The 27,671-nt window shown below is 40.2% G+C and overlaps 1 protein-coding gene across 8 annotated transcripts in view; it reads right to left on the reverse strand.

Annotated features, from left to right (window-relative positions):
• Positions 1–4,423: 4,423 nt before the first annotated feature.
• MTHFD1L (methylenetetrahydrofolate dehydrogenase (NADP+ dependent) 1 like) overlaps positions 4,424–27,671 on the reverse strand; it is a 157,209-nt gene continuing 133,961 nt past the window's right edge. For 4 of the 8 annotated variants that reach the window (XM_037391939.1, XM_037391946.1, XM_037391940.1 and 1 more), the window contains 3 exons: positions 20,321–20,438; positions 11,179–11,287; positions 4,424–7,464 (listed from right to left, as the gene is read on the reverse strand). In XM_037391939.1, the coding sequence (XP_037247836.1) occupies positions 11,244–11,287; positions 20,321–20,438 (162 nt within the window). In that variant the 3' untranslated portion in view covers positions 4,424–7,464; positions 11,179–11,243. Of the gene's footprint in view, positions 7,465–11,178; positions 11,288–20,320; positions 20,439–27,671 lie in introns of those variants that run through there. The other 4 variants (XM_037391942.1, XM_037391941.1, XM_037391943.1 and 1 more) reach the window with 3 other exon arrangements.

Here is a 27,671-nt window from a genome sequence, read left to right on the forward strand (position 1 = left end):
AGCATCCTACATCTTTGCCTGGTGGTGGGCTGTGGGGGGAAGCATTTGCTCTGTTTGTAAGTTGAGATGCTGTGGGGAAGGTGCTCGGGCCAGCTCTGGGGCTTGGTGGCATGATGGCAAACATCTGCAGTGAGGAAGCACTAGTTGAACTGGTTCCAGTGCCAATTCTGTCTGAATGGTCCCTAGACATTTGTTTCAAGATCCAGGTGAGGCTTTCTTTATTCTTGCTGCAGTGAATGACTGTAAACGTTTCTGTAGCTGTTCAGGATCAAGTCAAACTGGTTAAGGCAATGTGAAATTCAAGGTTAAAAGGTGAAATGCTGCTAAATTTAAGATTCAAGCTTATGCACGTAAGTAAATGGTTACTTGGATCATTTCCATTTCAGATGCACTAAGTAAGGTATGGCTCTTCCAGCATCCATCTTCCCCTGCAGATGGGTACCGTAGTCATTTTACAGGAGTTATGAACTGAAAAGGTCCTCCCCAAACATGTTTTCCCAAGTATGCAAGCTTAATTGCCCTCGTGCATCCAGGCTTCTATCTATAAATGTTTGGATATGGCTCTGTAGGTTCACTTCATCATCCCTTATACAGGATTAAACAGTGTATTCTCCTGTCAGTTTGTTCCTACCACTTGTCTTCAAACAGTGGAAAAACGTGAGCATTAGAGATGCTTGGGGTAAGAATCCATTCACAGATACACAAACATATTTGACGGGATCCTTTCACAGAGAGAGAGCACAGGTTTGGGTTTTCAGGCTTTTCATTATTCTGTCAGAGCTTAAAGGGAGCAAACCAGAGTACCAACAGAAAAGTAGTACTGTAGGGAATATTTTTCCACACAGGTACTGTACTCTTTTTTTTTTTTTTTTTTTCTTTTTTTTTTTTTTCTTTCTTTCTCCACCCTCCCCCCCCTTCCCCCAGCATGGTGTTGTGATGATGATGTTGGCCTTTTCTGAGGGGTATGAAAAACAGACCATCTGTCTTTTAAACAGCTTGTGACACCCTCAGTTTGATAATTGCAGGTTGTCTATACAGCTTCCAGACATGTTTAAATTATATGGTCACACCAGGTATAACTCTTCCATTTCTGCTTACAAACTGGTGTGTGGTTTGTTTGCTGCTGAGTAAATGCAGTCATGGGATAGAGATGTCTGAATTTAGCAGAAGGTGAGGTTATCTGTTGCAGTGACCCACTGCAGAGGAGGCATGTATGAGGACCCAGTAGGTGCAGAACTCCGAGGCTGGTGCCCTCTGCCTGGCTCCACCGTAGTTGTTGCCACCCTGCTGATGCCCTGATGCCCTGCAATAGCTATCCCGTGATGCCAGGTGCAAGCACGACCTAAGATCTTCCTCCCATCTCTGGGGATCTGTTAGCCAGCTCCATGAGGGAGAACTGATGGGAAACAGCACACCGGCTATGAATTAAAGCATTGGATCTGGGTCTTCCCCAGTAGTGTTAACTCTCCAAGTATATCCTTCTCTTGGAAGGTACTTGAGGTTACTTTTCTTTTTCTACATTGATGACATCTTTCACTTGCTGCTCATCTCTTTTTCTACTCTTTCTTAGAAGCATTTGATTACACTGTGCTGATTTAGTGTTTCTAAAACCAGATTGATATTAAGTAATAACAATAAACTTTGTGAGAGTATCTTTTCACTTTTCAGTAGGAATTCGCAGATAAATGTGGTTTTGTTGGTTTTTTTTTTTTTTTTTTACATAGCCTTCTTCAAAACTACAGGTGGTAAGTTATATACCATTCAATTTAAAGGATTTTTTCAAGTGAGATTCAGTGAAATAACTTCTCAGACTCATTTTTATTTACATCTGCTGCTTTCATACAATTCTGTCCCAAAAGAGCCAATTTAACTCCTGTGCTTTGTTCCTTCATTTGCTATCTTCATTATTTTTCTTCTTTTATTTGTTCTTTTCCATTTTCCACTTACTAATCAGAATTAAACAACTTGCATAACTGGTCATTGCTAACAAACCAGGATCTAAAGTCTGTCTGACTTTCAGTAGTTCCAGAAGTGGAATCAGATCCAGGTTTCATCCTGGATGAACAACAAGCTTTTGCCAGGCACTAATGCCTGATACTGACCATGGTTGGACTTATTAAACATAGGAAAAAAATCAGCAACTGTATGGAACTGATGGGAAGGGCTTGCTTCATTAAACTGCTACCTTAGCCTAAGGTCATAAGGAGTAGACGAGGTAGTTTTCTTGCTTTCCCCCAAAACCTTCCTCAGGGGAGTTCACTTACTTCAAACACCTGAAAAACCATGTTGGCAAATACAGCTTTTTCTGACTGCAATGGAGACACCGAGGTGACACATGCTCCAGATGAGCATGAGCAACCCATGGAAGCAGCAAACACAGGGACGTTTGTCTCCTTGCAGAGACTTTGGCTGACTGAAAGCTGTGTAGGAGCTGGTCTGCTGCCCCCAGCTAGACAAAAGGCTTTCTCCTCCGCTCTCAGATTTCCCCTCAAGCCTTTTAGCAAAGTGAAACTGGAAGGAAACATCCTAGAATTCATATAGTGGTATAGTTATATGGCATGTATATAATACATGTTTGGTACAAATACAGCTGTAATTAAATTTTTCTGGAGAATAAATATAAACTGTGCACGTGATGAGAACATGCAGGTGCTGTGTTATATGGGCAGCTAGCAGACCATGTCCTGAAAAGCTGAAAGTCATCTTTGGTTTAGGAATCTAACTTTGACCAGAAGTTGACAGTAATTGAGTTGCAATACCATGATGGGAATTGTCCAGTGGGAAACAGCTTTTAAAATGTCATAACTTAAATCTTGATTTAGTGTATTGCATAAATATGAGCATGACTTGTATTTGATACATCCTCTTTTTTTATTAGTATTCTGCAAAGTAAAGTTGGTGTGGTCGCTATACTGTGCGTGTTTTGTGTGTATTTCAGCTCTGTGCTTCCTCAGTGCTAACTTCTACTAGCGCTGCGATTTGTAGGTGCAGAGAAGAGTTTACCTTGGAAGGGACCCGGAGATCACGCAATGCAGGGCTGACTTAAAAAGTTGCTTCAGGGTTTTGTCCAGTTGAGCTTATGCTGGCATGTAGTATGGCTAGCTCTTCCCGATCATTACTCAAAAGTTTAAATTAAGAAGTTTACTTGGGAAGGAAATATTGAAGATTTTACATAACTGCATGCGCAAATACATACTCCCTCATGCTTGTGTGTATGTAATATATTACACCTAGGTGCATGGAGCTGGGAACTATTATTATGGCCACACTCATGGAAATATTTGAATTTGGCTCACTTTGCATAAACACTCTGGCATTAAACCCACAGCGTACAGTAACATGTATAGCACAGCAGTCCTGTTCTCAGGACATATGCTTGAAGGGACTGTTGGTGTTTCCATTTTGACCTTCTCAAGCAGGGGTTCCTAGCCTGGTCTTCAAATTTTTCTCTAAAATATCTTCTCAGAATATTCTATGAAAAACTGTTAAAAGGGGTGAAACTGGTTACCCCCCCTCACCGCCCCAACAATGCAGTGGAGGGGAGAGACTTTGCATGTGCCTCCCATGCTCGCCCTGGCTGGGGGGTGGCCATCAGCAGGGCAGACCCAGGTAGCACTGCAGCACAAACCCAGGACTTGAGACCTGTTACATGTAGGTACGTTCCTTGCTGAAACATTGTAGAGAAGCTGAAAAGCTGTTTGGAAATCTAGTCATGAGAAGCATGTTAAAAACCCAGTACTAATCCAAATCATATGGTTAAGACTACATTTAGCTATTTAGAAAACAGAAGCCATGTCCAGTATGTGCCCAGTATACTTGATTTCACCTCCACTTCCCCATTTTATTTATTCCTAGTCCCAGGATGCTTTCTGCTGTGTTATGGTCCAGTTGATTTAACGCCTGTAGTTCCTGAAGCTTCTGCATCGTTTGTATTTAGATCCCACCCCGAAAAGCTCACAGATACATGCTCTTGTACCTGATAATGCTTTGTGCAAACCCAGCTGCCAACTGAAGTGGAAAGTGTCCAACTGACCCTTGCATCTGATCCAGCCTTTTACAACAAGGACCAAAGGCAACAGCAAGGTATTTTGGGACCAGGACAGGATGTTAACCTGGTGTGTCCTTCCCTAAACACAAACCAGCTTCAAAAAAGACTGTACTGATGGAGAAGACCCTATGGACTACCCTCTGGTGCATGGCTCTGTGGCAACAGCCAGGGACCAAATGCATTCCTAGGTTCCCAGGACCCAGGAAAGAGCCCTAAGCTTTGCTTGCATCTGGCACTTGATTAGGAGGTGGCTGAGCTCCCCTTCTTCCTTGGTGTAGTTGTGTTCAGCTGGAGACAGGGGCATGACAAGACTAAGTGGCTTATGAGGAATTAAAGAAAAGTCGCTTTAAGTAGACAAGATGGTAGATAGAGAAATGTTAAATAATGGATGTACTTTATTAATGAATGCAGGCACTGCTTGTGCAAACCAAACATCAGTACAGACATACTTTATTTTCATGTTCATGGCAACTGAAATCCTGGGATTTTGAATTTCAAAATACAAACAAAGTCATTGTATGTAGTCTGAAGTATTTCAATGTCATTACAGAAGTAGTTCAGCAGTAGCAATAACAAAGTAGTCAGTCGCTACAAAAAGCAGATCTTCTGACAATAAACAACTGTATGGCGCTTAACATGCTTTAGCGAACGCAGGGCTAAGCATGGCAAGCTGCCTTGTAATATTACCATTACCATATGCCATGGTTCTGCCGTGTCACAAAATTGCTCAGACCAGATGCAAAAGCAGGAGCTCCACACCTGCAATCACATGCAAAGTGATATGCCTACCAATAACACCTTAAAAAAAGTCTTCGTTTTAAATCCTTCTTGATGAAGGCCTCAGAACTAGGGCAACCCTAGGGAACCTATACTACAGCAGTTTCTGCAGCTCAGCTGGTAGCCAATAGCTCAACCCCTCTGGATCACGAGACAGAATCTGCATGCCAACATGGATTATTTTTAACAAGTCTTCTACTAAAACGTAAAATGAAGAACTAAAAATGTAATAGCTCAAGAGACTTTGCGGGTAGTCAACTAGATGGTGTGGGGAAAAGTCTAGGACAAAAGAAGAGAGGGTCATTCCAGCTTTCCTTGAATTACCGAAGCTATCAAAACAATGTAAGATATCCTGTGCACATGACAGTAGAAAAAACAGGATGTTTGTCAACTCTCAACTAATTGAGCCGGAATGATGTTATAGGGAGAGACTGATGGGTCAGATAAATAGTCCCAGTGTGTGTGACCTGAAGGGACAATACGGAGACTACGCTATGGAAAGGATATCTAGCAGCAGTCTGAAATGATTTCTAAAACTTGTTGCTCAGGCATCCATATCCACATGGAAGCTTCACAGGCAGCCAGCTAGTGCCATGTTTAGTATCCCATACCACATGGAGATAGGTCCAATGCACCTGAGGGGGAACCACAATGACCACTAGTAAGGCAGAGTTATGATGTTCTGTATTTCTTTGGACAAGACGGAGGGAAAATGTTATTTATTTTTCTTGTAAGGATGCTACTAGGAAAACTATGGCTGGCAACCACACTTTCTTCCAGAAAAGTCTTTGGCTATTTCTAGGCTAGATAGCTCAGTGTGTGCAAAACTAAATTACAACACCGTTATGTGTATGAATAGCATGGTTGTGTTTTGTGGCACAATTTAATAGAAAATTTCAGCAATCTCTCTTCCCAGTAGCTGAGAGTGCCACACTTGAATCTTACTTTCTGCTGATCATGTTTGTCCTGCCCCAGTGTAATTAAAGCATCCACAGTCTTGGCTGTTACAAGCTCTATCGTCTAATCAGGCTAAAATATCAAATAGCTCTTTTTTTTTTATGTTTAAGTTTATCTTCACAGAAATCCCCATGGTGCTAGGGGACCACACTATGAATAGAACAGTTCTGAAATGCAGTCAACAGACATTTCCGTGCTACTCCAGGGAAGGCACAGATAATTATTTTAATTGTCCCCAGTTTGCTCTTCTGTCCATAATTACAGTTTTGAGTTTATAAATAACGAAGCATGATTTTAAAAACCAAAACAAACCCCTCAATTTCAACACAGTTCCTGAGATAATTAAGTCTCCAAATGTGGCTGTGTAGAAGGGAACCAAAACTACATTGCAGAAGCCCGTAACATACAGATGTGCGTAAGCAGAGCAAAGCGACAGGATGGAAAACGTCACCAGGAAAATAAACTCTCTCATCATTATTTCACTGCTTTTTACCTAAAAAAACCAATAGACTATTATCTTGATTCAACCTATTGTTCTATTGCTTTTTTTGTTATTGAAGGCGCCAACAGTCAGTCAGTGAGTTTCCTGAGGAGCAGCAGCTTGAAAAGCTAAATGCAGTATCCTTGTTTTGCTGCAGATTTAGCAAAAAAAAGACAAGATAAGTTACTCGGGTAAATTAACACACATGGTTTAAGATTTAACTTGTTCAAATACCCCCTTCAAATAATAACACACTCCAGTTTTACAGTATGGTGATTAAAACCTGCAGAACAAAGCAGAACAAAGCTCTGCACTGTTGCATCCTTGCTTGATGGACATTCCTCTGTTGTTACTGGGCATTGTGTACTGCCAGGGACAGGACAAGAAAAACTGTAGGTCGGGAGCCAGCACAGCAGGAGGCTTCATTAGCCAAGAACAGGAGCAAAACAGGGCTTCAGAAGGAGCAATACCCTCTCTGAACAACCAGTTTCACCACAACAAGCACATAATCAGCTGGACAGACTGTAATATATGTATTGGGTAAAGACAGACCTATGGATATGAGACAGCTATGGCTTAAGCATTTCAAAAGATTTCCTTGCCCAACAAGGAAACAAATCATATATTAAAAACTTTTTTAAGAATAAATGCTCTGTTCTTTCTCTGCTTAATATCTTCCTTGCTTGAAGCTTGGCTGTTGCACAAATGCATCCAGAGCAACGCTTGATGATAACTTAAAAATGTGCAGTTAATCTGTGTGTGGTTTCAGCTCCTGAATGCCAGGAGCGAAAATGTATTTTTCAGAGAGAAATAGGCTTGATTACACAGTATAATCATGTTTATGCAAGTTTTTAGATGGCCAAGATAAGGGAAATACTTCTGTAAATGCCTCTGAGAAAAGACAAAAACTCAAAGGTAAAAAGTTTCTCTCTTTTTCCATGTCATTTTATCCACAAACAAGCATAAACCCCAGTCGAGAGCTTCCTGTACTACAGTGAGAAAGAAAAACTTTAGCTTGCCTTTTTTTTTCAACCTTACAGCTATATTTAATCGTAAAAACTAGTTTGAAGAAAGAGTAAACTTTTGCTCTTTGGTCTATCTTGACATTCCTCCAGAGACACGTAACAGGAATATTTCAGATTCATTTTTTGTCTTCTACTTGCAAGAAACAGGAAAGTTGCAGTTCTTAATTTCAAGGCTTCTGAAATGAGAAAGGTAAAGAATTTATACATTGAAACAAGATATCTTTGCTTTCTTTAAAGAAAAAAAAGATAGAAATAGAAGCACCACTATCTAAAAACAGTGTTTCAGTAAAACTGGATATTTTTGTCTTAACCATAATAATAAAAAAAATCAGTTATGCCACATGCGCCTCCCATTTATCATCTGTGTAACCCTACTAGGTGAGAAACAAAAACTTGTACTCGTATTCCAGTATGATACAGACTTAAGACTGTACATTATTGTAGTAAATCCTGCTGACTGAAACCCAATACTGTAGAATGAGAGTAAAAGAAGTCAGGTTTTTGTTTCATAGGATCAATTTTGTGGATGCAAATGAAAGGTCTTCAAATACCTCCTACCTGTACCTAAATGAATTAAGATGAAAACATCTAACTGCAATTTTAGGACCTCCATTTTGGTGTCCCTCTTCATGGGCTTCTTTATGGCCATGAAGATGCTCACAGTCAGAGCTCTGGGATTCTCACATTCAGAAAAGCTCTGAGGGTGGCAATATGCCCATGCTGTGTATTACAGTCATTCTGATGTTCTGCCAGTTCTGAAGAGGACAGAGTGCAAGAATATATCTGTAACTGTGGACAGCCATGGCCTTACTAAGTCACAACAAACTGACGAAAACAACAACCTCCATCATCAGTCCAAGATACCCAAAGCCAAACTGGCACAGTAAGAGCAGGCACCTGCTGCCACTGATTAGAGGGATCCTCAGAGCTCACAGGGGTCCTTAACAGACTACTTCTGCAGAGCAGGTCAGGTTCATAAATTCCCCTCACTGTGCAAATACTACTTTCCTTTTTTTTTAAAAAATATTTCTTTCTACTGGCAGACTTGTCTCCATGTAAGTCTTACTCTAACTGGTGCTATCTACAGACAGCTCCTAAGGAAACAATTGCACTTACTTAGTGTATGAGCTGGGCAATACAATTTAAATGGGATACTGGCCATTGAGGAAGAACTAACCAGATTCCTTTGGGTTCATTTCCAGATGCTAATGTTTCAGTTTTTTAATAGAGTGTGTTGCTCCTACAGAGAGACCGTAATATTGTGCGTTCCATGTATTAGCTATTTGTCAAAAGAAAAAAAAACAGAGCTGACTTTTTTCGACAAAAGTTTTTGCTTGTATGACTTTTTAAGAGAATATTCTAATGACCGGTATTCTGTAAATTTTTGTAAGAGCTATCATCTCCTTGACTAATGCAGTGAAATGATGGAGGAAAATCAGAGAGGCTAATGACATCCACTGTCTCATCTCAGTGAGAGTCCCCCCAAAGCTACCCTTGCAGCAGGAACTTTTGCCTGTATCCTGTATCCTCTTCACCAGTTTCGTGAAGCTATGCATTGCAGAGGAGGATATAAACTGCACACTGAAACGACTGTTCTCAGGTCTGCACGCATGTTTATAATGAAACATCTCCAGCTATTCCACAAATCTCTAAATATTTTTCAATTACCCCATCTTAAAGATTTGAATCAGTCCTAATGAGCTGGCACACTATCATATTACTAGAAATTTTACATCATACACTAAAACACTAAGGAAAGAATTCAAGCAAATTTTCAAGCAAAAAAACCCAAACAGCCCCTTGATCTGCTGTCACAGAAACAAACCCACAGATACCTCAAAGCATAGTATTAGCTGCAGTGCGGGTTCACATCAGTGAATGTGTGAAAGCAAAGAATAATACTAAACTTCTCCACAGAAAGTTGGGAGTAAAGTTTATATGGGACTCTTTTTTCTCTCTTTATCCAAAATGAGAAATGCACAAGTCTAGCACATGAACTGGGTGAATTTTAGAACTGATGAACATTGACCACTTTGTGTGGTGCTCAGTGGGTATTACAGTACTCTCAAGGTGTTTATTTAGATTGTTAAAGGTGGGAACACAGGTGAGTATGTGCCTATACTGATGCAAAATATATATGATCAAGCTGTTTTTTTCTTTAAAAGGTTTTTACAACTGACTGAATCATTCATGTGTTTGATGCCACCAGTACCTCCACAATGGAATTAAAATAATTATTAACAATAGAATTCATTATTTCCTACCTGACTATTATGTTTTTGGGACTTTGTCAGCATTTCTTTTTGACATCTAAGAAAACACCATCACTGACCGAAAGCCAAGTTTAACATCTTCATTTCATGCACAACTTCAAATGAAAGGCCTTCACAGTTGGAATGGAGTATTTCATCTGCTTAATTACCATTGTTCTTCAAAACTCATCACTCCATTGTTTGGATAGATTTACGTAAGACTAGGCAGTAAACACCCAATTACTCAGGCTATGTGAATCTGCATATAGATTTTACATTAGGATTCTACAGTCATTTCAAATGCTTCAGAAGTAATTACATGACTGACACATGATGAATCAATATGTATGCATGAAGCCATCAGACATATAATGTATATCAGTAACAAAAATGGAATATATGCCAAAAACCTGTATGCATAGCACTACCCAGCAACACAACAGTCAGTGATGGTTTGCTAACTGCTTTTTACTTGTCTTGACTGGTACACGCGAAATGGCAGAATCTGCTCTCACCAGATGTTATGTCAATGCTGTAACATTCAGGTATGGGCAAGTGAACAGTTAATTTGGTCTGAACAGTAATCTTGCTGGGTTGTGCAAACCTCTCTCCTCCTCCAAACAATCCATCAAAACACAGAAACAGAAAATGAAACTGGAGTAGGCAAGGATTGCTACAACAGGGCTGAAGCACCTGGGCATATCCACCTCAAAGCTGTGGTTGATCTGGGGTCCCATCACAGTCCTGTTAGATCATAGTAGTATTGATCTGTGGAAGAGTAACCATTTTACTTTCCAGACCAATTTATTGGGGAAAGGGAGAGAGTCCCATCACAGACACATATGGTTTGTTTCAGTCAGGGTTACATCCTCTCTTACTCCACTTATTATGTTACAAGGTTAAAATGGAGTAGCGCGGAATATTTTCATAACAACTTGGATTTTTCAGTGAGGAACAGGCTACACAAAATTAAAGCAGGACACCAAGAAGATGAAGTACTTAGAGAAGGGGAGGAGTTGGCGGGGGAACTGCAACCTTCCAGAAAAAAGGAGAGAACCTAGCCTGAACAACAGACAGGCTAAGAGGACAGATTTGTGTTCCTGAAATGCTTATTACCATTTGAAAGAGATGACAGCAATCAGCGGGAAAAAAAAAAAAAAAAAAAAAAAAGGAAAAAGCAAAGCACAGCTCATAACAAGCTGAGAAACATGTCCCCTGATATCTAGGTAATGACAGAAACACACTGCCACATGAAAGTAGTATCAAAGATGAACTAGATCATTTCTTTTGAGGTGAGTAACACAACATGATTTCTTCAGACTGACTTTTTCCATAGCCAAGAGCAGTACAGTTGCAGAGCCAGCTCCTACTCACACCAAACTGACACAGCCAGGAATCCAAAAAGCACCATCAATGTGCACCATCAGTGTCAGCAAAGTGACAGCCACCATTCAGTAAATGAGAAACCCACGTGGTAAAGTGCACATTATAAAATATTTCTTCAAATCCCCCCAAATTGTGTGAAGTCCTCAATGAAACTAGGACCTAGATAAACTCCTGACAACCTTTTTTATATACATACTAGAGACAAACATCCTTCTCCAAGCTGGAATAGGAAAATAAAGGCTGTTGACCGACCTGAATTTGGACATCACTTTCAAAACAATCCTTTCACTTGCTCTGTGATGGGGTCAAGATCAATGTCATAGAAGCATGGCCTTGTAGGCAGTCCTGGCATGGTGCTCATCTGTGGGAACAATAAAATGAAGTTATATTCCTGCACCTGTAAACAGATAATAATTCCACCCATGTAAACCTTAGATTAAGAGCAAGGTTAGATTGTTAATCATGGACTCAGCTGCAGATGTGATCTTCACCACATTTTTTGTTTCTGTTAAAAATGTCAAGCTTGGTACTTTTTTGATTCATTTTTAAGTGTATGCTTCTAAAAGACAGGAAGGAGAAAATAAAACCCACAAAATACAGGCTAGCACAGCAACCTAAGAATAAACTTCTTAACAAAATGAAGACACTTGGGACTTATTTGTTTCTCAGAATATTTATCCAGAACATTCATCCATTTATATCTACTAGGAAAAATCACACAGCAAAGACCAAGGGCATAATTGCCCAAATTCACCTGGTGATATGAATGTGTTAAACTCAGATCTCTCCTACAGAGTACCAGAATATAGGAGCAGAATTAATCACAACACTTTCATGACTGATTATTTAATGTAAGAAATAAATTGAAATAGTTCAACTAAACGTATGTGGATTACAGTTGAATCCTAATTTAGTAGTTAGAGTTAGGCAGGTTGAGACATGAAGCTCAAGCAATCCAATTATCTCAAACTATGCATAATTAAGATCTTGATCTAGCATAAGACACCAGCATCTACATAGCTTTAAACATGTAAATAGTTTCATGGACTTAAATTACAGTTAACTACAGCTCTGCTCATGCTACTTATACTATTATTTACAATTGGCATTTTAGCAGCAATTAAAGACATGCATGACGTAGAAATCTTGAGGTGCTGCTCCACAATAGCTTAGGCCACTTCTAACCAGCTTCTCACCTCCTCTGCCTCAGGACTCCCCCTGCTTGCCCTTGTGAGGGAGATGTCTGGCGAGCAGGTTCAGCAGGATAATGCTATTTTTTGATCTGCTTCATCTCCTCCTGTTTCAGTACCTTGAGCCAGGAAGGGTTTTCCCATCCCCAATGCCAGCACTGGCACAGGGTAAAGGCTGTGACTGTGGGGCCATTTTAAGGCAGGGCCAGTTTGGATCAACCTGAACCACTGCGGATTCACACTCTTAAGTCTTCCCAAGATGACAGAAGCCCTGACTACCTCAGCATATTTCCACTAATTCAAGGCCTGAGTACCAGAAACAGTCCAAACACAATAACCTAAGGCAAAGGTCGGATTAAGGTTTGTTTTCATGACATGAGCTGCAACCCGTTGCTGAAAGGGGACAGTTTCACCCTGTGAACCCCTGGGATGATTCCTCCTCTGGTACTCGTCTTACTGCAACCAACCTTATTCAAAACAGTGAACTGATGAAAATACACATTTTTATGGTCAGGGCTGGTTGACTGATGAATTAAAACAACTTACTGCACAACCGAATCACCAGCAGGCCACTGGCTGCAGCCCGAGCACGCTGTGGCCAGCCATCACCTCCCAGCAGAGAGCACAGGGCTGGGCAGCTTTCTCCCGCTGTCCTGTCCTCCCTGATTTCCCAAGGAGTGTAGCTCAGCTACGGTGTCTTCTCTGGCCAAAAGCAAGCTCTGACAGGCTAACTGGCATCAAAAGAGGAGAAGTACATGACCACCATCCTAGCTCCTCCAGAGAGCCAGATTTACAGGTCCCCTCAGGCTGGACCAGCCTGTATTTCTTTAAGTCAACCTGTTCTGCTGCATATTCAGTGATGGACTTAGCAGCTCCCTTACGCTTCAATTTCACTCCTAATGCTCACGTAATGTTTCCATCATGGGAATACAAGCAAACTGTAAAATCTCTTCACCACAGTCTCAGCTATTCCAGAGAGCTCTGCTGCCATTCCAGAGGTTAATCCCACATTGGGAAGGGGGAAAGGAGCTCAGGGAGCTCAGTACTGGTGCAGCCATCATCTCACTTGAGATCTGGCTCTCAGAAGAAACAATGCAACGAGCTCTTCTAGTTAACTCAGTACATTTCCTCTGTTTTTAAATATAGTCCTTCCTGATCTTTTGTTATTGCACACAGTAAGAATAAAAGACAAAACTATCTGTTTGCATCGACCAAACCCTGTCACTGACTGCATGACATCATTTTATTGGCTGACATTGCCTTGGCATCTCAGCTAAGTACTAAAACACCTTGTTACTATTCTTTATCCATTGGCCACACTAGTTGGACTACTACATCATCAGGGTTACTGAATTATTTTCTGTCTCAGATTCATTCCAGTTTCTGAATTAATGCTTGACAATAAACTGCCTTAATGAATTACGTCTCACTGGGAGGAGAATGAACAAACTGCTAAGACAACTTTCTGGTTACTCTGTGCATGACAGTTCTACATCTGAAAGTAAACTCCCAGATTTCAGGTTCCTTCTTTTTTTTTTTTTTTTTTTTTTTTTTAAATATAACTACAAGAACTTGGCCAGTCTTGATTTTCCCTGTAAAATGCCAAAGAGAATCAGTTTAGGGGAGTTTTTCCTTATTTTTTTTTAAAGAAATGTAAAAAAAATAAGTTCCACATGTTTCGGATTTGGTTTTTTTTTCATAGGCCCAGTTCTACACCGGTGTAACTCCACTGTAGTAACTAAGTGAAATCTATTACACCTACAAAATATGAGTATCAAACCAGTTTATTGCCAGTTCAGGGAATACAACTATTCTCATATTGAAAATTTAAGTCAACAAAAGAGAATGAGTTCATCTGAATTAAAATTACTGCTGCATAAAATGAAGTACAAGGCAAAATAACCCACAGAGGAAACACTTCGGGATGACTACCTATGTGAATCGCAGAGCAAAAATAAAACACGTCCTGTCATTTTCCCCATGGCCCAGACTTCCAAACAGGCAAAGCCATGTAGATTTATGATCATTTCTCTCTGCTTTCATTATTGGGACACATAGAGATAACATGCGGCAGAATCTATCCCTTTTTCATTACTTCGAGGTCAATAGGAGGAGATGGCTGGCTGGCTGGGGAGATTACTACTGATTATTTCCTCTCCAGCCCTTCATTTCTTTCCTGCCAAAAAGGCAGGGGAGAAGAGAAAGCTCAGTCGGCTGTGAGGCAGAATCAAAGCTTCAGCTGACTTGCTTTCCATGTGGCTGTGGGCTCAGAAGATCCTCTTCCCTCTCACTATTTTCCACCATACTGAATGAAGGCATTAATGAGCGAGTTCACAGGCTGGCCTTAACCCCAGCAGGTATGATCCGGAAGCATCCCTCTCCTTGCCCTAAGTAACTGGAGCCTAGATTTTTGTGCACAGCAAGGGGGCTGGGATGCTAACCTGCCCCCTGGCCGCAGCACATACTGCACCTGCACAGCGGCTGGCAGACTGCCTCCACATCCAAGGCTTCCCGAGATAACTACTTACCAAAATTACTTCATTTCTAAAACTTGAAAAAAGGAGAATCAACAACGAAAGAGAAAATACGCCTAAAACATAGATCACTTTGGTAATTAGCAGGTATGTACAGTATGAAAAAACCCACAGAAATTTACAGTCATACAGCTGCTTCATCTCATACAATATACACCCTATATATGTTGCACGGAGATCAGCACAACCCTCCACTCTAATATAACAACATTTGGGTTATAGATTGGTAGCTATGCAGCATCACATAGTATGGCTGTGAGAAAAGGGCAGGGTAAGAAGCAGTGAATGGCAACACATTATCCACTTAAGACCACAAACTGAATGTAGGTAGCCAAATAACCAGTACATAATTTGACCAAAACTGCTACTATCACACTTCCCCTGGGAGAAGGAATATATAAGGCATAAACTTTGCACCTTAAGACTTAATGCAATTCATACGAATGCTTTATGCAGGTGTAAAAATAATAATAAAAAAAAAGTTTTAGAAAGAACTCATCCAGCTGCTGCCAAAACCATATAATTTAGGAATTAATAGGAACTTCTTTTATAGGAACTCACTGGACTCAACCATTTTCTTCACAAACTGTACAACTATGTACACATCCACGAGAGCAAATCAGGTGCAGAAAGATGATGTGAAAAATACAATACCTATTTATTACGTTGGCATTCTATGTTTAGGGGGCAAAAGCAACAAGTCTTACAGTCAACTATTCTGAGGATCATTTATGCTCCTGGAAATGTACAACGGCATTAACAATTTTAGTTAAGAAGGCCTGAAGGAGGATACTGCTATTTATACTAGGCATTTATGATCTTCCAGAAGTTTACTTACATGACTAAACAAAAAAATCATAAGGAGCTTCCTTACAAAAGGAGTGTGCCAGTTATTTGTAAGCTGTACGAAAGTGCTGTTCCACACACCTCTCCAAGAGCATCTCTCCACAACCTCTCCATTCACTGTCACTTGGAAGAGTGACTAAGTTGAGCTTCACTGGAGTTTCATTTAAATTACAGTTTTATGTTGACTTGTAATTTTAGTTGGCTATAAGGTCTGCATAACAGTTGCACTGTCAAGCACTAAGACTTTACTAGCCAGGTTTGTTGTGGTCCCACAAGGAAGTATGCTGCTTAGCTTCCTTTTTTATCATACAAATGCCTGTCACTGGTTGACATATCCTGCCTTTTATTTCAAGTGTATACCCATCCATCCATATATATACATCTCTTTTTTTCATTTATATACATGAAAAATCCTAATAGGACCTGAGATCACCTGAACTGTGTTAGCACAATGGCGTGATTTGGAAAACAGGTGGTCCTGAGGGCTACAACTCGTGTTTAGTGTCTTTTTCACCTATTAGACAAGATGTGTCTGTTTTACAGGCATAGCATGGTTTCTCAACAGAGAAAGAAAACCAGAGGAATCTGTACTTAGACAATTAGAAGATACCGGAAAAATCAGCAAACAGCTTATTGAGGAAACCTCCCTATACTGTGGCTTATGGAGTTAATGTTGCATTTGACAAGAAGTGCAAGCAATTTTCATTATCTAATTGTATCCCTTTGTTATTTAAACAACTTAAGACAACCCACAGCCATTTCAAACTTGAAATACTGCAGAAAACAGATGTTGTTTCTCAAGAGAATCTAGCATACACATGACTGCGGATAACTCCTCAATAAAATCTGATGGGGTGAATCGCACATCCCACACTCCATCAGCAAGAAAGAATACAAGAGGAAACTCCAGAGATTTATAAATAGCGCTATAAACCTGCATACGTTATGTTCAGCATGCCAGAATTTGTTGGAATCCGGAGGTGCAGCAAGAAGAAGCTAAATTTCAAGGTCTCAGTAACATTTCCTAGTGTGCGTTAGAGCTCTGAAAGACAGATCTACTACCAAAAATTTGCTCCTCTGCAGTGCATCTACCAGTCTCAACACATGTGAAACTGAAGGGAAGAGCCTTCCTTCCTTCTTCTGAAGAAACCCCTCCAGGTCTCCAACCTTGCCTGCTGTTAGGCACTCTTTATCTCCAGTGTCAGAGTACTCCCTCCCACCGACACCTGGGTACTGGACATGCACTGGAAGTTGGCACCACGGGAACTGCAATTCATGGAGTGGGAGAGAGGCTAACAGTCACCTCACTGCACTGCATGACTGGAGAAATGAGTGCTGATTTTATTACTGGATGCCTTAACGTCCCTGCACTCTCTCTTTTAAACCTGTACTTGGAAATTTTCATGACACTGTCCATGCAATGAGGGTAGCAGGTAGGACTACAGCACTGAAGCATGCAACTGTGCAAACACTTCCAGTGAGTGGTCACTTACTTAATCTTCAAATTAGACTGTCCTACACCACACAGAGGCACTCAGTGTGCACTGAAGAGGGAAGCTAGCGCACAAAATTTAGGCACCACATCCTAAATATCTCCAGGATCAGCTTATAGTTAGTTCCACAGAACTGGAAAATTTCCCCGCTCTGCACTCTATCCCTTCAGAGGTAGCTCATGTTTTGAATTATTAAAAAAAAAAAATTACATTAAAGTGTCAGAAAAGAATAATTAAGAGGACAATATTATTTATCTTTAAAGTAAAATGAAACGGCCAAAAAAATTTAAATAATTGCATGATATAGTCTACATACCTTCCCCACCCTGTAATAGAGAGAGGAATGACACTATACCAAAGACTGAACTGATGCTCAAGTGACTCTCACATTAGGAAAAGCAGATGCATAATGGAGGCAAGTTGGGGCTTCCTTGGAAAAGTATCAACCTACCTTCAAAACCTAATAAATTCAGCCTTGGAAAAGGCAATAATTTCTAAAAATCTACTTCAATCACTACATAATGCTTAAGAAAAGATTATCTCATTATTTTTCATTGCCTGGAAATAACAAGGATTTCTGAAAGCAGCTAAGCAAGGATCTTTAGTTAGTGTTTAAATAACTGTTTACTTATAAGTTTTAATGAAAAATTGCCAAACCTGATGATAGCCAGAGGAGACAGGGAGAGTGAAGCTCATATTTCCTTCTCAGGAAATCTTCAACAAAAAAGGTCTTGTTGCAATGTATAAGAACAATCACAGTAAGAAAGTCGACACATTAGCAGCTTTCAAAATGATCAAAATAATGTTTGAAAAGATGCTGATGCTACCCTGCCATATGCTGTAGTATTCCTTGCAATAAACAGCTCTGTTTCACTGGCATGCTGACTGATATCAGGTGCAGAAGTCCATCTGGCATCAATTATTCCATTATAATTGTCTCTTACTTTAATGTTTCCACATTCTTGGCAATTGTTCGATTTTGTGAAAGGATTTACAACAACAAAATGCATGGACATTGCTCTTCTGCTATCAGCATCTGGATGAAGTTATAGAAGTACTGAGTATGGATTACACAATCCAAATTGACCTTGCTGCCAGGTGCTCAAGTGAGCCCGAAGCAGCTTGTGCCCTTTTATGTTCTCTGAGGGATTACCAGGACCCTACAATTTACTCATCTTGAGCAGAAACAGTCTGAATCTCCAAGTGATCTCCTGGGCAACCTAAGGAGAAAACCAAACCCCACACAACAATCCACATCTTTCCAGTATAGCTTTCGGAGAAACCTGTGGGTGCATATCCCAAAGGAAGCAGGGGACAAGAGGAAAAGCAGTCAGTGCTTGGTTGGCCAAGTTCTTGATGAATAGGTAATACCACTGGAACTCAAGCCTTGCTGTTGGTGACATGCTCAAGCACTGAAAACCCAGAAACGGCATTTTACTAGTTATATTTAGGCATAGATGTAAACTATGAATGAGCAATTTGGTTACAATAAAGTAACCTAAGAACGAGCAATTCCCTGATTAAGTGAAACATTTGTGACTCACATATATGACTGCAGTTCCTCTCAGCAGTGTTGTCTCAACTCTTTTTCATCTTAGAATTCATAAAACCATACTTGAAGCAAAATAAAATGGTCCCCGTAATAACGGCACAATGGGATCAATATTTTAAATTTTACTTGAAAAATACAACTCTCTCTGAGGTAGCACATTAGATGGTGGTAGTTCAGTGTACTATTTTTTCACACCATCCGCAACACAGCATGTTTCACAGGGTATTCAAAGCTGGTTTTTGCCTTAGATAGGTTAATTGATAAACAAAATAGTGCAAAAATGAAAGCTACAAAAACCAAACAACCCACCCCCCCAACACCTCCTCCCCCCAAAAACCTCACCAAACCACACAATAACAAACAAACCCAAACCAAACACCCCCCCCCCCGAATAAAACAACCAACCACAGAGGAGATAAAGGGAGAGACTAAAAAACAGGGCTACAAATTCCAGGTGACTTGTTCCAAAACATTTCCTTCCATCCCAGCCCACTCAAATCCATTTCCAGGAGTAATTGCTCCCTTGGCCAAGGCCTACATCCTGATTTTCCTTTCCCTTTTGGGCTTTTGACAGAATCCCTGGCAGAGGATTCTCGCTCACTGCCTCTTGTACAAAATCACCTCCTCAGCCAGCAGAAATCCTTCCCTCCAGCTCACCTCTTATGTCAGAAGCTCCCAGGGCTCTTCCCATCCTTGATGAGTGTGCAATATATCAGGCAGTTCTGGAAACAAACCTCTGAGGGAATAAATCCAGAGGACAAAGGTGTTCCTCTCATGTGCTGTTTCAGCAACAGCAGTACCTGAAGTATCTGATGTTTGTGGGTACCTAGTCCTTCTTTGTCCAGTGCTTGGGCCTCCTGGTGAAGAGGAGGTGCCCAAGCTGCACCAGCAGCTCAGGTTCTGCTGAAAGCACAGCAGGTTTTGTGGTATTTGGGGAGGTGAGGTCTCCGCCTTGCATTTGCTAAGGGACTGGACACCATTTCCTCTGAAACCGGTTTATTTTGTACCAGTTGCTTCTCTGGAAGGGCCATTCCTCAAACACTGGGAGCAAGTCCCATGTTCTGCTCTTGATCTTCACTACACCATTTTGTTTAAAAGCTTCATAACTTTCACACAAGACTTGCACTTGCTGGTCAGACAGCCCGACATGTTCACACAGGAAAGCACAGAGCCTCAGTTGCAGCCCAGAAACTAGAGATACTGGCAGCCGCAGACTATGTAAAGTGAGTATGTGTGCCCAACATGCAAAAGAATTTACCGTTCCCAGTAAGACATGCTAGGAGGAGCATCATTCAGTCATTTCAATGACAATTACAACATGGAGAAATTCCAAAAGATTGTGTAACTATGGTGAAAGAAACTACATTTAACTGCTGCCATACATACTAGCCCTCTTGGTTACAATTAACTAGATCCGCTGACATCTGAGGAAGTCAAGTTCCCCATAAAACATCGTATCAGGCAAAGATGATGTGTGTGTGTGTGTATATATATATGTGGGAGGAACTGCTTCTAAAGAACATAAAGGGATTATAGCAAAGGACCCCTTTAAATCAGTTCTTTTTAATTGTTAAATCACAAAACTGGCTTGGTCTCATAACTTGATTTATCTAAGCACCAGTGGTGACCTTTATAATAACAAAGGATATAAGAATATTGGAAAACATCTGAAACAACAGCAGTTGAAAAAAGTGGAAGAGGAGGTGACTTGAAGAGGTCTCCAAAAGGCTGCTAAGAAAAGCGAGCCTAGAACAACCTATGCTGGAGCTCACACCTCACCTGGAAAATGGAGGAGCATAGAAATGCTTTGAAAAAGACTGAAAGCCACTGACTTGTGATGCTCTAATGCCTTCAAAAGAGTCACCTTCTTTGCAGGTTGCCTGAACTGTGCTAACAGCTGTAAAGAGAAAGGAAAAAAATGTAGCTGTGAGTGTGCAGCTTAACTCTCTCATGGAAACACTGATTTTCAAAGTTTCTCTAAGGAGATACTAAACCCCTAATTTCTGTTCACTGAGAGAGAAGCACAAGTTAATAAGCTGTCAGACAGATATAATTGTTAAAGGAAACCAGACAAAATTTTGTTAACTGACAGAGAGCCCAATCTTTATCCTACAAATGTGTATCCTTACATAACATAATAAAGATTTACATTTTTACATTTATAAATAAAATAATTTTCAAAGTACTTACAAATTTGAAATAAATGCATTAAGTACATCTGGGAAATAAATGAAATAAGATCTGTATTTTAAAAGGTGAGTGAGATAGGAGGCAGAAAACATTAAATGATTTGCCAAAAGCAGCTGAGGTGCTGCCAGGAGAATGGAACTTGAAATCGGTAACTGGTTCTCATCTCAGTCTCATATAACTGAAACTCAAAAATAACCATGCTAAAATAGCTACATTGTATGAAACATCTTTCCCTGCTACATAATGAAGCCTTTGTATTAATATTTTTTAATGAAATAACAACTTTCTCCGTTTCTCACACTGCTCAGTATGATATTTTGTGGGTGGCATTCAGTATTTTTCCCAAATGAAGCATGTGAAAGGACAAAAAAACATGTGGACAGCAATAATGAATTTCTGCATCTCAGCACAAAACAAGTTAACACAACTCTTTTTCTCTGTTTTGAAAAACACCTAATACAGGAATGATCTACAGAAACTTCTTTTCAAGCATTAGAAAAATATGTAAAAGTGCCACCATCATAGAAAGTTTATCTGTGCACAAACAGAGTAAATAATAAAAAGACTACAGTGAAATGATAATACAGAAATTAAAAATCAGTTAGAATATAATCTCTCTAATCCCAAAGTGAACAAACTAGCAGACAAAGTTATAAGCTTTATTTACTCTCATGGTATAGCCCCCTGGCTCCTCCTAATCAAAACAAGGCCAGTCTATAATGAACTTTCATTTTTGGCAAACAAACCATTTACAACTCCACTGCTCAGCCAAAGGCATAACAAACACAACTCACAACACATCTGCTAACGTTCAGAATGCCTCCTTCCCTCCCGGTGACCCCCTGAATGAAGGCCCCCTGTGATGGCACAGTGACCTTGCCTGAAGAGCTGCAATGCCCCCGTACTGTGTTGCTACCCACCTGCCTGGCTATCTTCCTTGAAGAGAGGCTGCTGGTGAGCAAGAGCGCTCTCCCTGGGATGCAGCCACGGATCGTGCTGCTGCCTCATCATCAGCATCCCCTCCAGCAGCTGGAATTCCCATAGTTATTCTTGTTTGATAATTACTTGTTCTTTATTTGTGGGAAAACTCTGCTTTATCTTTGCTTGCACATTACATTTCTCCTTTGTCAGACTGCTTAAATACTGACTGAAGCTATTTTTAATTTGATTTTTTGTGCAAGTTATTAAGAAATCTAGTTTTTTCTTTATCCCAGAGAAAAGTAAAGAGACAAAGAGCTTCACAAACTCAGAGGAAGCTTGTTTGTGTTGTCACAAACACAACTCTGGCAAGATTACCTGCAGAGCATTTGGTTTCCATGTCTACTCACTGCATCACATCTTTACTACAGGTGCCAATTACAATGGCACTGATGTTCTTTACTACAGTCTGGATCAGAGGTCTACAGCCAGCATGACTCACTTAGGGTGTCAGGCACAAAACAAACCTGACATATGCAGTGCCAGCAGCATGCTGCTGCTTTTCTCTTGTACCTATAAAAAAGGCTTTACTCCCGGTATGCCACTGCATGTTCTCTCTTCCATGTGCTCCTGCTGCTACCGTGTGCAAGCCTGCAGAACAGTGTGGAGCATATGCCTGGCCACAACTGAGAAATACAGGGATGAGAAAAAGTAATCAAAGGCAGAAGAAGGTGGGAAGTACCTCTATGTACTTTGCTGCTTTTGTTCGTGAAACATCGACTTTTATCTTCATTTGATTCAGTCTAGTAACAAAAGCTTCTAGTGCCTTGTTTTCTACATGTACAGAGCAGCAGGGCATTGTGTACGCACAGAAAACTGGTGCAGCATGATCAAATAATACAGAAGTTACACATTTTAAATCAGCTAGAAGGCAGGCAGGGAGCATGCCATATCACGTCAGAGCAAATGTCCGTGTCCCAGGGCTTTGTCTCTGACAGTGGCTGTGCTAGATTCTTTACAGAGAAAAGCTGAAACTATGGAGGCTGACAAAGCAAGCTCTCTCCAACACTGGCAGCCAACAGCTGAAGACTGACCAAATCCTTGAACGCTATGCTTAGCGCTTTTTCCAACTTACTTACTTGTATTAATTACAACCCTGCATATTGTTGATGGCTATAACCTTTCAGAAGTCTTGTTAAATTCTTGGCCTCAATAGCCCGTGTTAATGACTTCCACATTTTAATGACACATGAGAAAGTATTTCCTTCTTTCACAGAGGTATTAACATAGATGCCTGGCAACATCTCTTCTACGACCAAAGAAATATTTCAAAGAAAACCTGGTTTCTAGGCAGTATGGAGACAGCTTCAGATAATCTCTAAATTTGACATAACAGCACAGGGACATAATACAGGTATAAATACAAGTCTGTGAAATTCACAAGACTTCAGAGTCACAGATAAAATTTTTATATGAAAATGGTTACTTAAAAATTGTCTTTCTCAGTACTTCAAATATTAATTAACAAGTCAAGAGACCTAAAACAGCTTCTGTGAAGAAACTGAGAATCATCCAAGCAACTTTAATTAAATGGAGAGAAACAAAATGGTCAAGTTGCTAAAGAATATGAACCTATTGCCAAATTGATTCAAGGAATAACCATAGAGCTCAGGTAACAGCAATTAGCTTTAAGCACACATTTCAAGTCAGCAAACCTATACAAAATACTACACAGCACTGTGTGCTGGCTGATGTTTAAAACCAAATTCACTGTCCCTTTTTCAGAAGGAAATGCCTACATATAAGTGTGTGGCTGTATTATAGCCTCTGTAACATTCTTCTGCTTTTCAAGATTACTGGGTAGTTATCCAGTAATTCAAATTTTAGCTGAAATACATACTTTACATGATTTTTTTCATTATTGTGGCATCAACATTATAATGCAGAAGTAACCTGGATTATGTACACCTAACAAATGAAATAACCTTCACAACTAAAACATTTTTTCTTTCTTTTTAGTACTATGGCATTGCTCCTCCAGTTATAACTTTTGAGTTTCAACAAGCCAGCTGAAGTGGCTGCAATGCCACATGAATAAAGTTCTTTACTTTTTTTGTGGATCTGCTGGGATTACTGTAGAGGGCTATGTGAAGCCTGGCAGACACTGAGAAAAACAGCACAGGTCAGGAAGTAATTTCTGGGAGCAGATGTTTTTTCAACTGCATTTACAGATGGATGCCATGCAAAGGGAAGCTGGCATCTAACAGGTACTGTACTCACATCCATTTCACTGTCATTAAGGCTACTATTAAAAAAAACAAAACTCAAACTCATGCCTTGGTGAGGAGAAGGGAAAATGCTGACATAACCAGGGCACAGCTCCAAATAACCTAGGAGATGCTCTGTGACATCCTTATTACTCATTTCCTCTCATTAGATTTTGACCCTTGCCTCGCTCATTCTGATTTTTAAGGCTTACAGTCTCTTTGCTAGTGAAGACCCCTTAAAAAGCCACAGCAAGCAAAAGGCAGCCCTTCACATTCCCTGCCCTCAGAGAGGGCTGTGGCAGTCGGGGTGCAGGAGCCCAGGCTCCTCCCCAAGGCAGCACAGATTTACAGCTTCCAGAACACAGGCACCTGCACCCAAATTGCTGCAGAGGGGCATGGTTGCAACCCTGCCTGTCTGGCCACACTCCGGTTCACTGAGGGTCTGCATGAGATTTAGGACTTTGATTAACCAGCAAGAACAGTGAGACTTGGAGCAAGAGATGGAACAGACACTCCTGCCACCCCTCACTTTTGCTGCCCAAGTATCTCAGTCACTTCTCAATTAGTTTCTGGACAACTACTTTTTTCTGGATTTATATAAGGCAAACCAAAAATAACAAAGGCTTACCTACAAAACACTAAATATAGTACACACTAACTGCTGTGGAGCTGATTCACAAGCAGGTCAGATGTCCTTGCACTCAGAGCACCACCATCCCTCAGAGAGGCAGGAACTGATACGGCTTCAGCAATCTGATTTTCATTTGCAGACACGTCTGTCAGAACCCTAAATCTCATACCATATTACCTTTGTGACTGATATTAAACATGTGTCTGAAAAGAATCAAAGGGCAGTGAGTTGTCTTTAATCAGGGAAAATTTAAGATTTTTTCTTACTCAAGTGTCAAAAAATATTAATAGAACTTTGTACTTTATAAAGTGGAAAGACTCCAAAACCAGGCAGTGTTCCATGTACCTGCAGTGATAAGTGCAAGAATGGTTAGCTATAATATAGGCCTATTAAAAAAAAACAACCCTCCCCTGTAAATATCTTTCCCATCTGGGAGAATACTGCAATTCCTCATGAAGAATGCCAGCAGCAAACCGTCATGCCGAATTTTCCTCTACAGCTTGTATTTGGTTCTGGATGAATCACAGAGAAGATATCAAAACAGAAGCCTTTAATTGCCCCATACAATGAAGATGATTTTATCCCCTTAAAGCTGAACTTTTATGAACATATTCCTGGAAAATATTACCCCACGAAACCAGCAGGCACTACACTGCAGTTATCTAGGATTCATCTTGTACACTATTATTTATTTATTTAACTTATTAGAAGTCATATTGAAAGGCCTACAAGAAAGCACATTTTTGGATTATAATGGCTTTTTTATCCGGGAAATAGAATTCAGAACACATCTTTAATGAAATGGTCCATTTGGCCTAAACAACCCAAGGAAAGAAAAAAAGTTGCTATCCCTTCAGAAAATGTCATTTTAGAGCATAGCAAATGTTTTCCATGCAAAAGTATACATAGGCTTGGATAACATTTCAGAGCGGATTCAGTTTACTCAGAAAAAAACACTTTTATGCTGGAATAGGAATGCTTGCAGCCAGATGTACTATAAGAGCCACTCTGCTTAAATTTTAACAGTACCTTGTTCCAGTATGACACCCGTGCACGTATGTGGTGGGCATTTGTGTACATATATTCACCGATTTTCCCATGCCAGTCTCTCTCTTTTTGACTTTTTACTACACACTAGTGAGTAAACCGAGTGTCCCAGCTGTACCCATTTTGTACAGCACACATAAAGCATGAGGAAAAGGCATTTAAATGATTTGAAATGATTGCTGACATTTCCTTTAGAAAAAGGTGAAAGAATCCATTCTTACTACAGACTTCTGCAGCAGCACATTTATCAGGAATATAAGGAAGGGTGGTCACTGACTGTCACAGCCTTCTTAGCTACCAGGGTTTTTTATGTGGATGGCCTTTCTACATCCAAATTAGGGTAACTTGCTGGTAAAATACACTGCTGTAATACCATTAAAGCATACCTTTTCATGAATGTGGTCTGTTTTCAAGAGCTCACATCACCTGGCTTATTAGCTCATTCATTCGAAGTGGCAACTCAGGAATGGAAAAAACCCTCCAGCTCAGAGGAAACAACAGTTATGAGACTTGATGATCCTTATGCAACATGGGCATTTTGAATTACTGAACAACCTAATCTATTTGGAAGCCTTATTTGCTTGCGCAGAATTGTGGCCCCTGCTTTTTTATGCCTTGCTGTGTAGGAAAGACAAATAAGTTCTTCAAAATGAGCTTCCTAAGGCTTGTAAGCACAGTTTCTCCTACTCCTGAGGGACTCCAATTCAGCTGGTAAAATGCAGAGCTGCTTGCACAGTGTTTACACTTCTGTTCAACCTCAGTGGTGGAAGGCAAAACCTCACCACCTCTTTAGGGATGCCGGCTTGTGGGCTGCAATGCCACCTTGGCTCTTTCTCCTGAAATGATAGCTAGAGCACAGGCAGTAGCATAATTTTTATTTCCTTTTCAACTGAGTGCCTGGGAGAGGGAAGACTGGGCACTGCACTTTGGAGTGATTTGCACTCATGTGATTTGATGTCTCTGAGACTTTTTTTTCCCCCTTTTCTTTTATACTGACCACTTCAATAAGCTTCAGTATTGCTCTGAGTATCTTTCTCCCTCTTACATATAATCCTTTATGGATTACATATCCTGTTCACTAGCAGGGGAATATTTGAAGTATTACATCTATTTGTATAGCTGTGCCAGACGTTCTTCTTATGCTCTTCCTGTGCTGTGTTTGTAATTGTATCTGTCTTTCAAAAATTCAATTAAAGGACAGTTAATGAAAATTAATTAAATTAGTACTCTGACAACACAGAGCAGCACCACATAGATGACGTATTACAAGTTCATGATGGAGCAAAGAGAAAGCAGCAGCAAAGTACTGGTAAATCTCTTCTGCATTCCTCAAAACACTGAGGAAGGATGCTCTAAAGTTGCTTGTTAGAAGGGATGGGATGTGATACACGATGTGAAACAGCTGCTGCTTTCTGAACGAGGCAAGAGGGAAGCTAAAAAAGAGAATTCAGAAAGGTAAAATGCATGCAGGTGTTGAATCCTGCATGTCTTCTCCTTATTCCTAATGAAAAGAACATCTTGGCATTTTTTTGAGGAACAAGGGTGTAAACTATGTCCTAATTCTACAAAACCCCTATGTTCTTCGGATGAAGACAGATGAGAGTGGGTTCAAATAAATAAATAAATAGATATGCAACATTTCACCAGAGAAATAATTCTCCTACTGTTCAAAGTGGTTTGTTTTCCAGCAAAGATGCAAAAATCCTCAAACACATTACACTGTATACTGATGCAACTTTTGTATTTGATTCTGTTCCAGCCCATCTAATATATGGGGGTGGGGCAATAGAGAAGAAAGGAGGAAAGATGAAAGATATCTTAATGATCAGGAAGGCAGCCACTATGAATTATGACTAACTTATTTGCCAATCAAAATGAATGTGAGGATATGCACAGGAATTTTATCCCCATGAAAGCTTACTAGCTGCCTCTTACTGTAGTCAAAACATACATATTCTTGACAATGTAATCTAGTTATGAATGTTTCTGAAATCTGATTTAAATGACTTAATTTATCCTGAAAATACAAATCCAGAACTGGAAGCATCCTTAATTGTATCGTGCCACTAACGGTGTG

The sequence above is a fragment of the Falco rusticolus genome, chromosome 6 (genome assembly GCF_015220075.1).
Source record: "Falco rusticolus isolate bFalRus1 chromosome 6, bFalRus1.pri, whole genome shotgun sequence".
Lineage (NCBI taxonomy): Eukaryota > Metazoa > Chordata > Aves > Falconiformes > Falconidae > Falco > Falco rusticolus.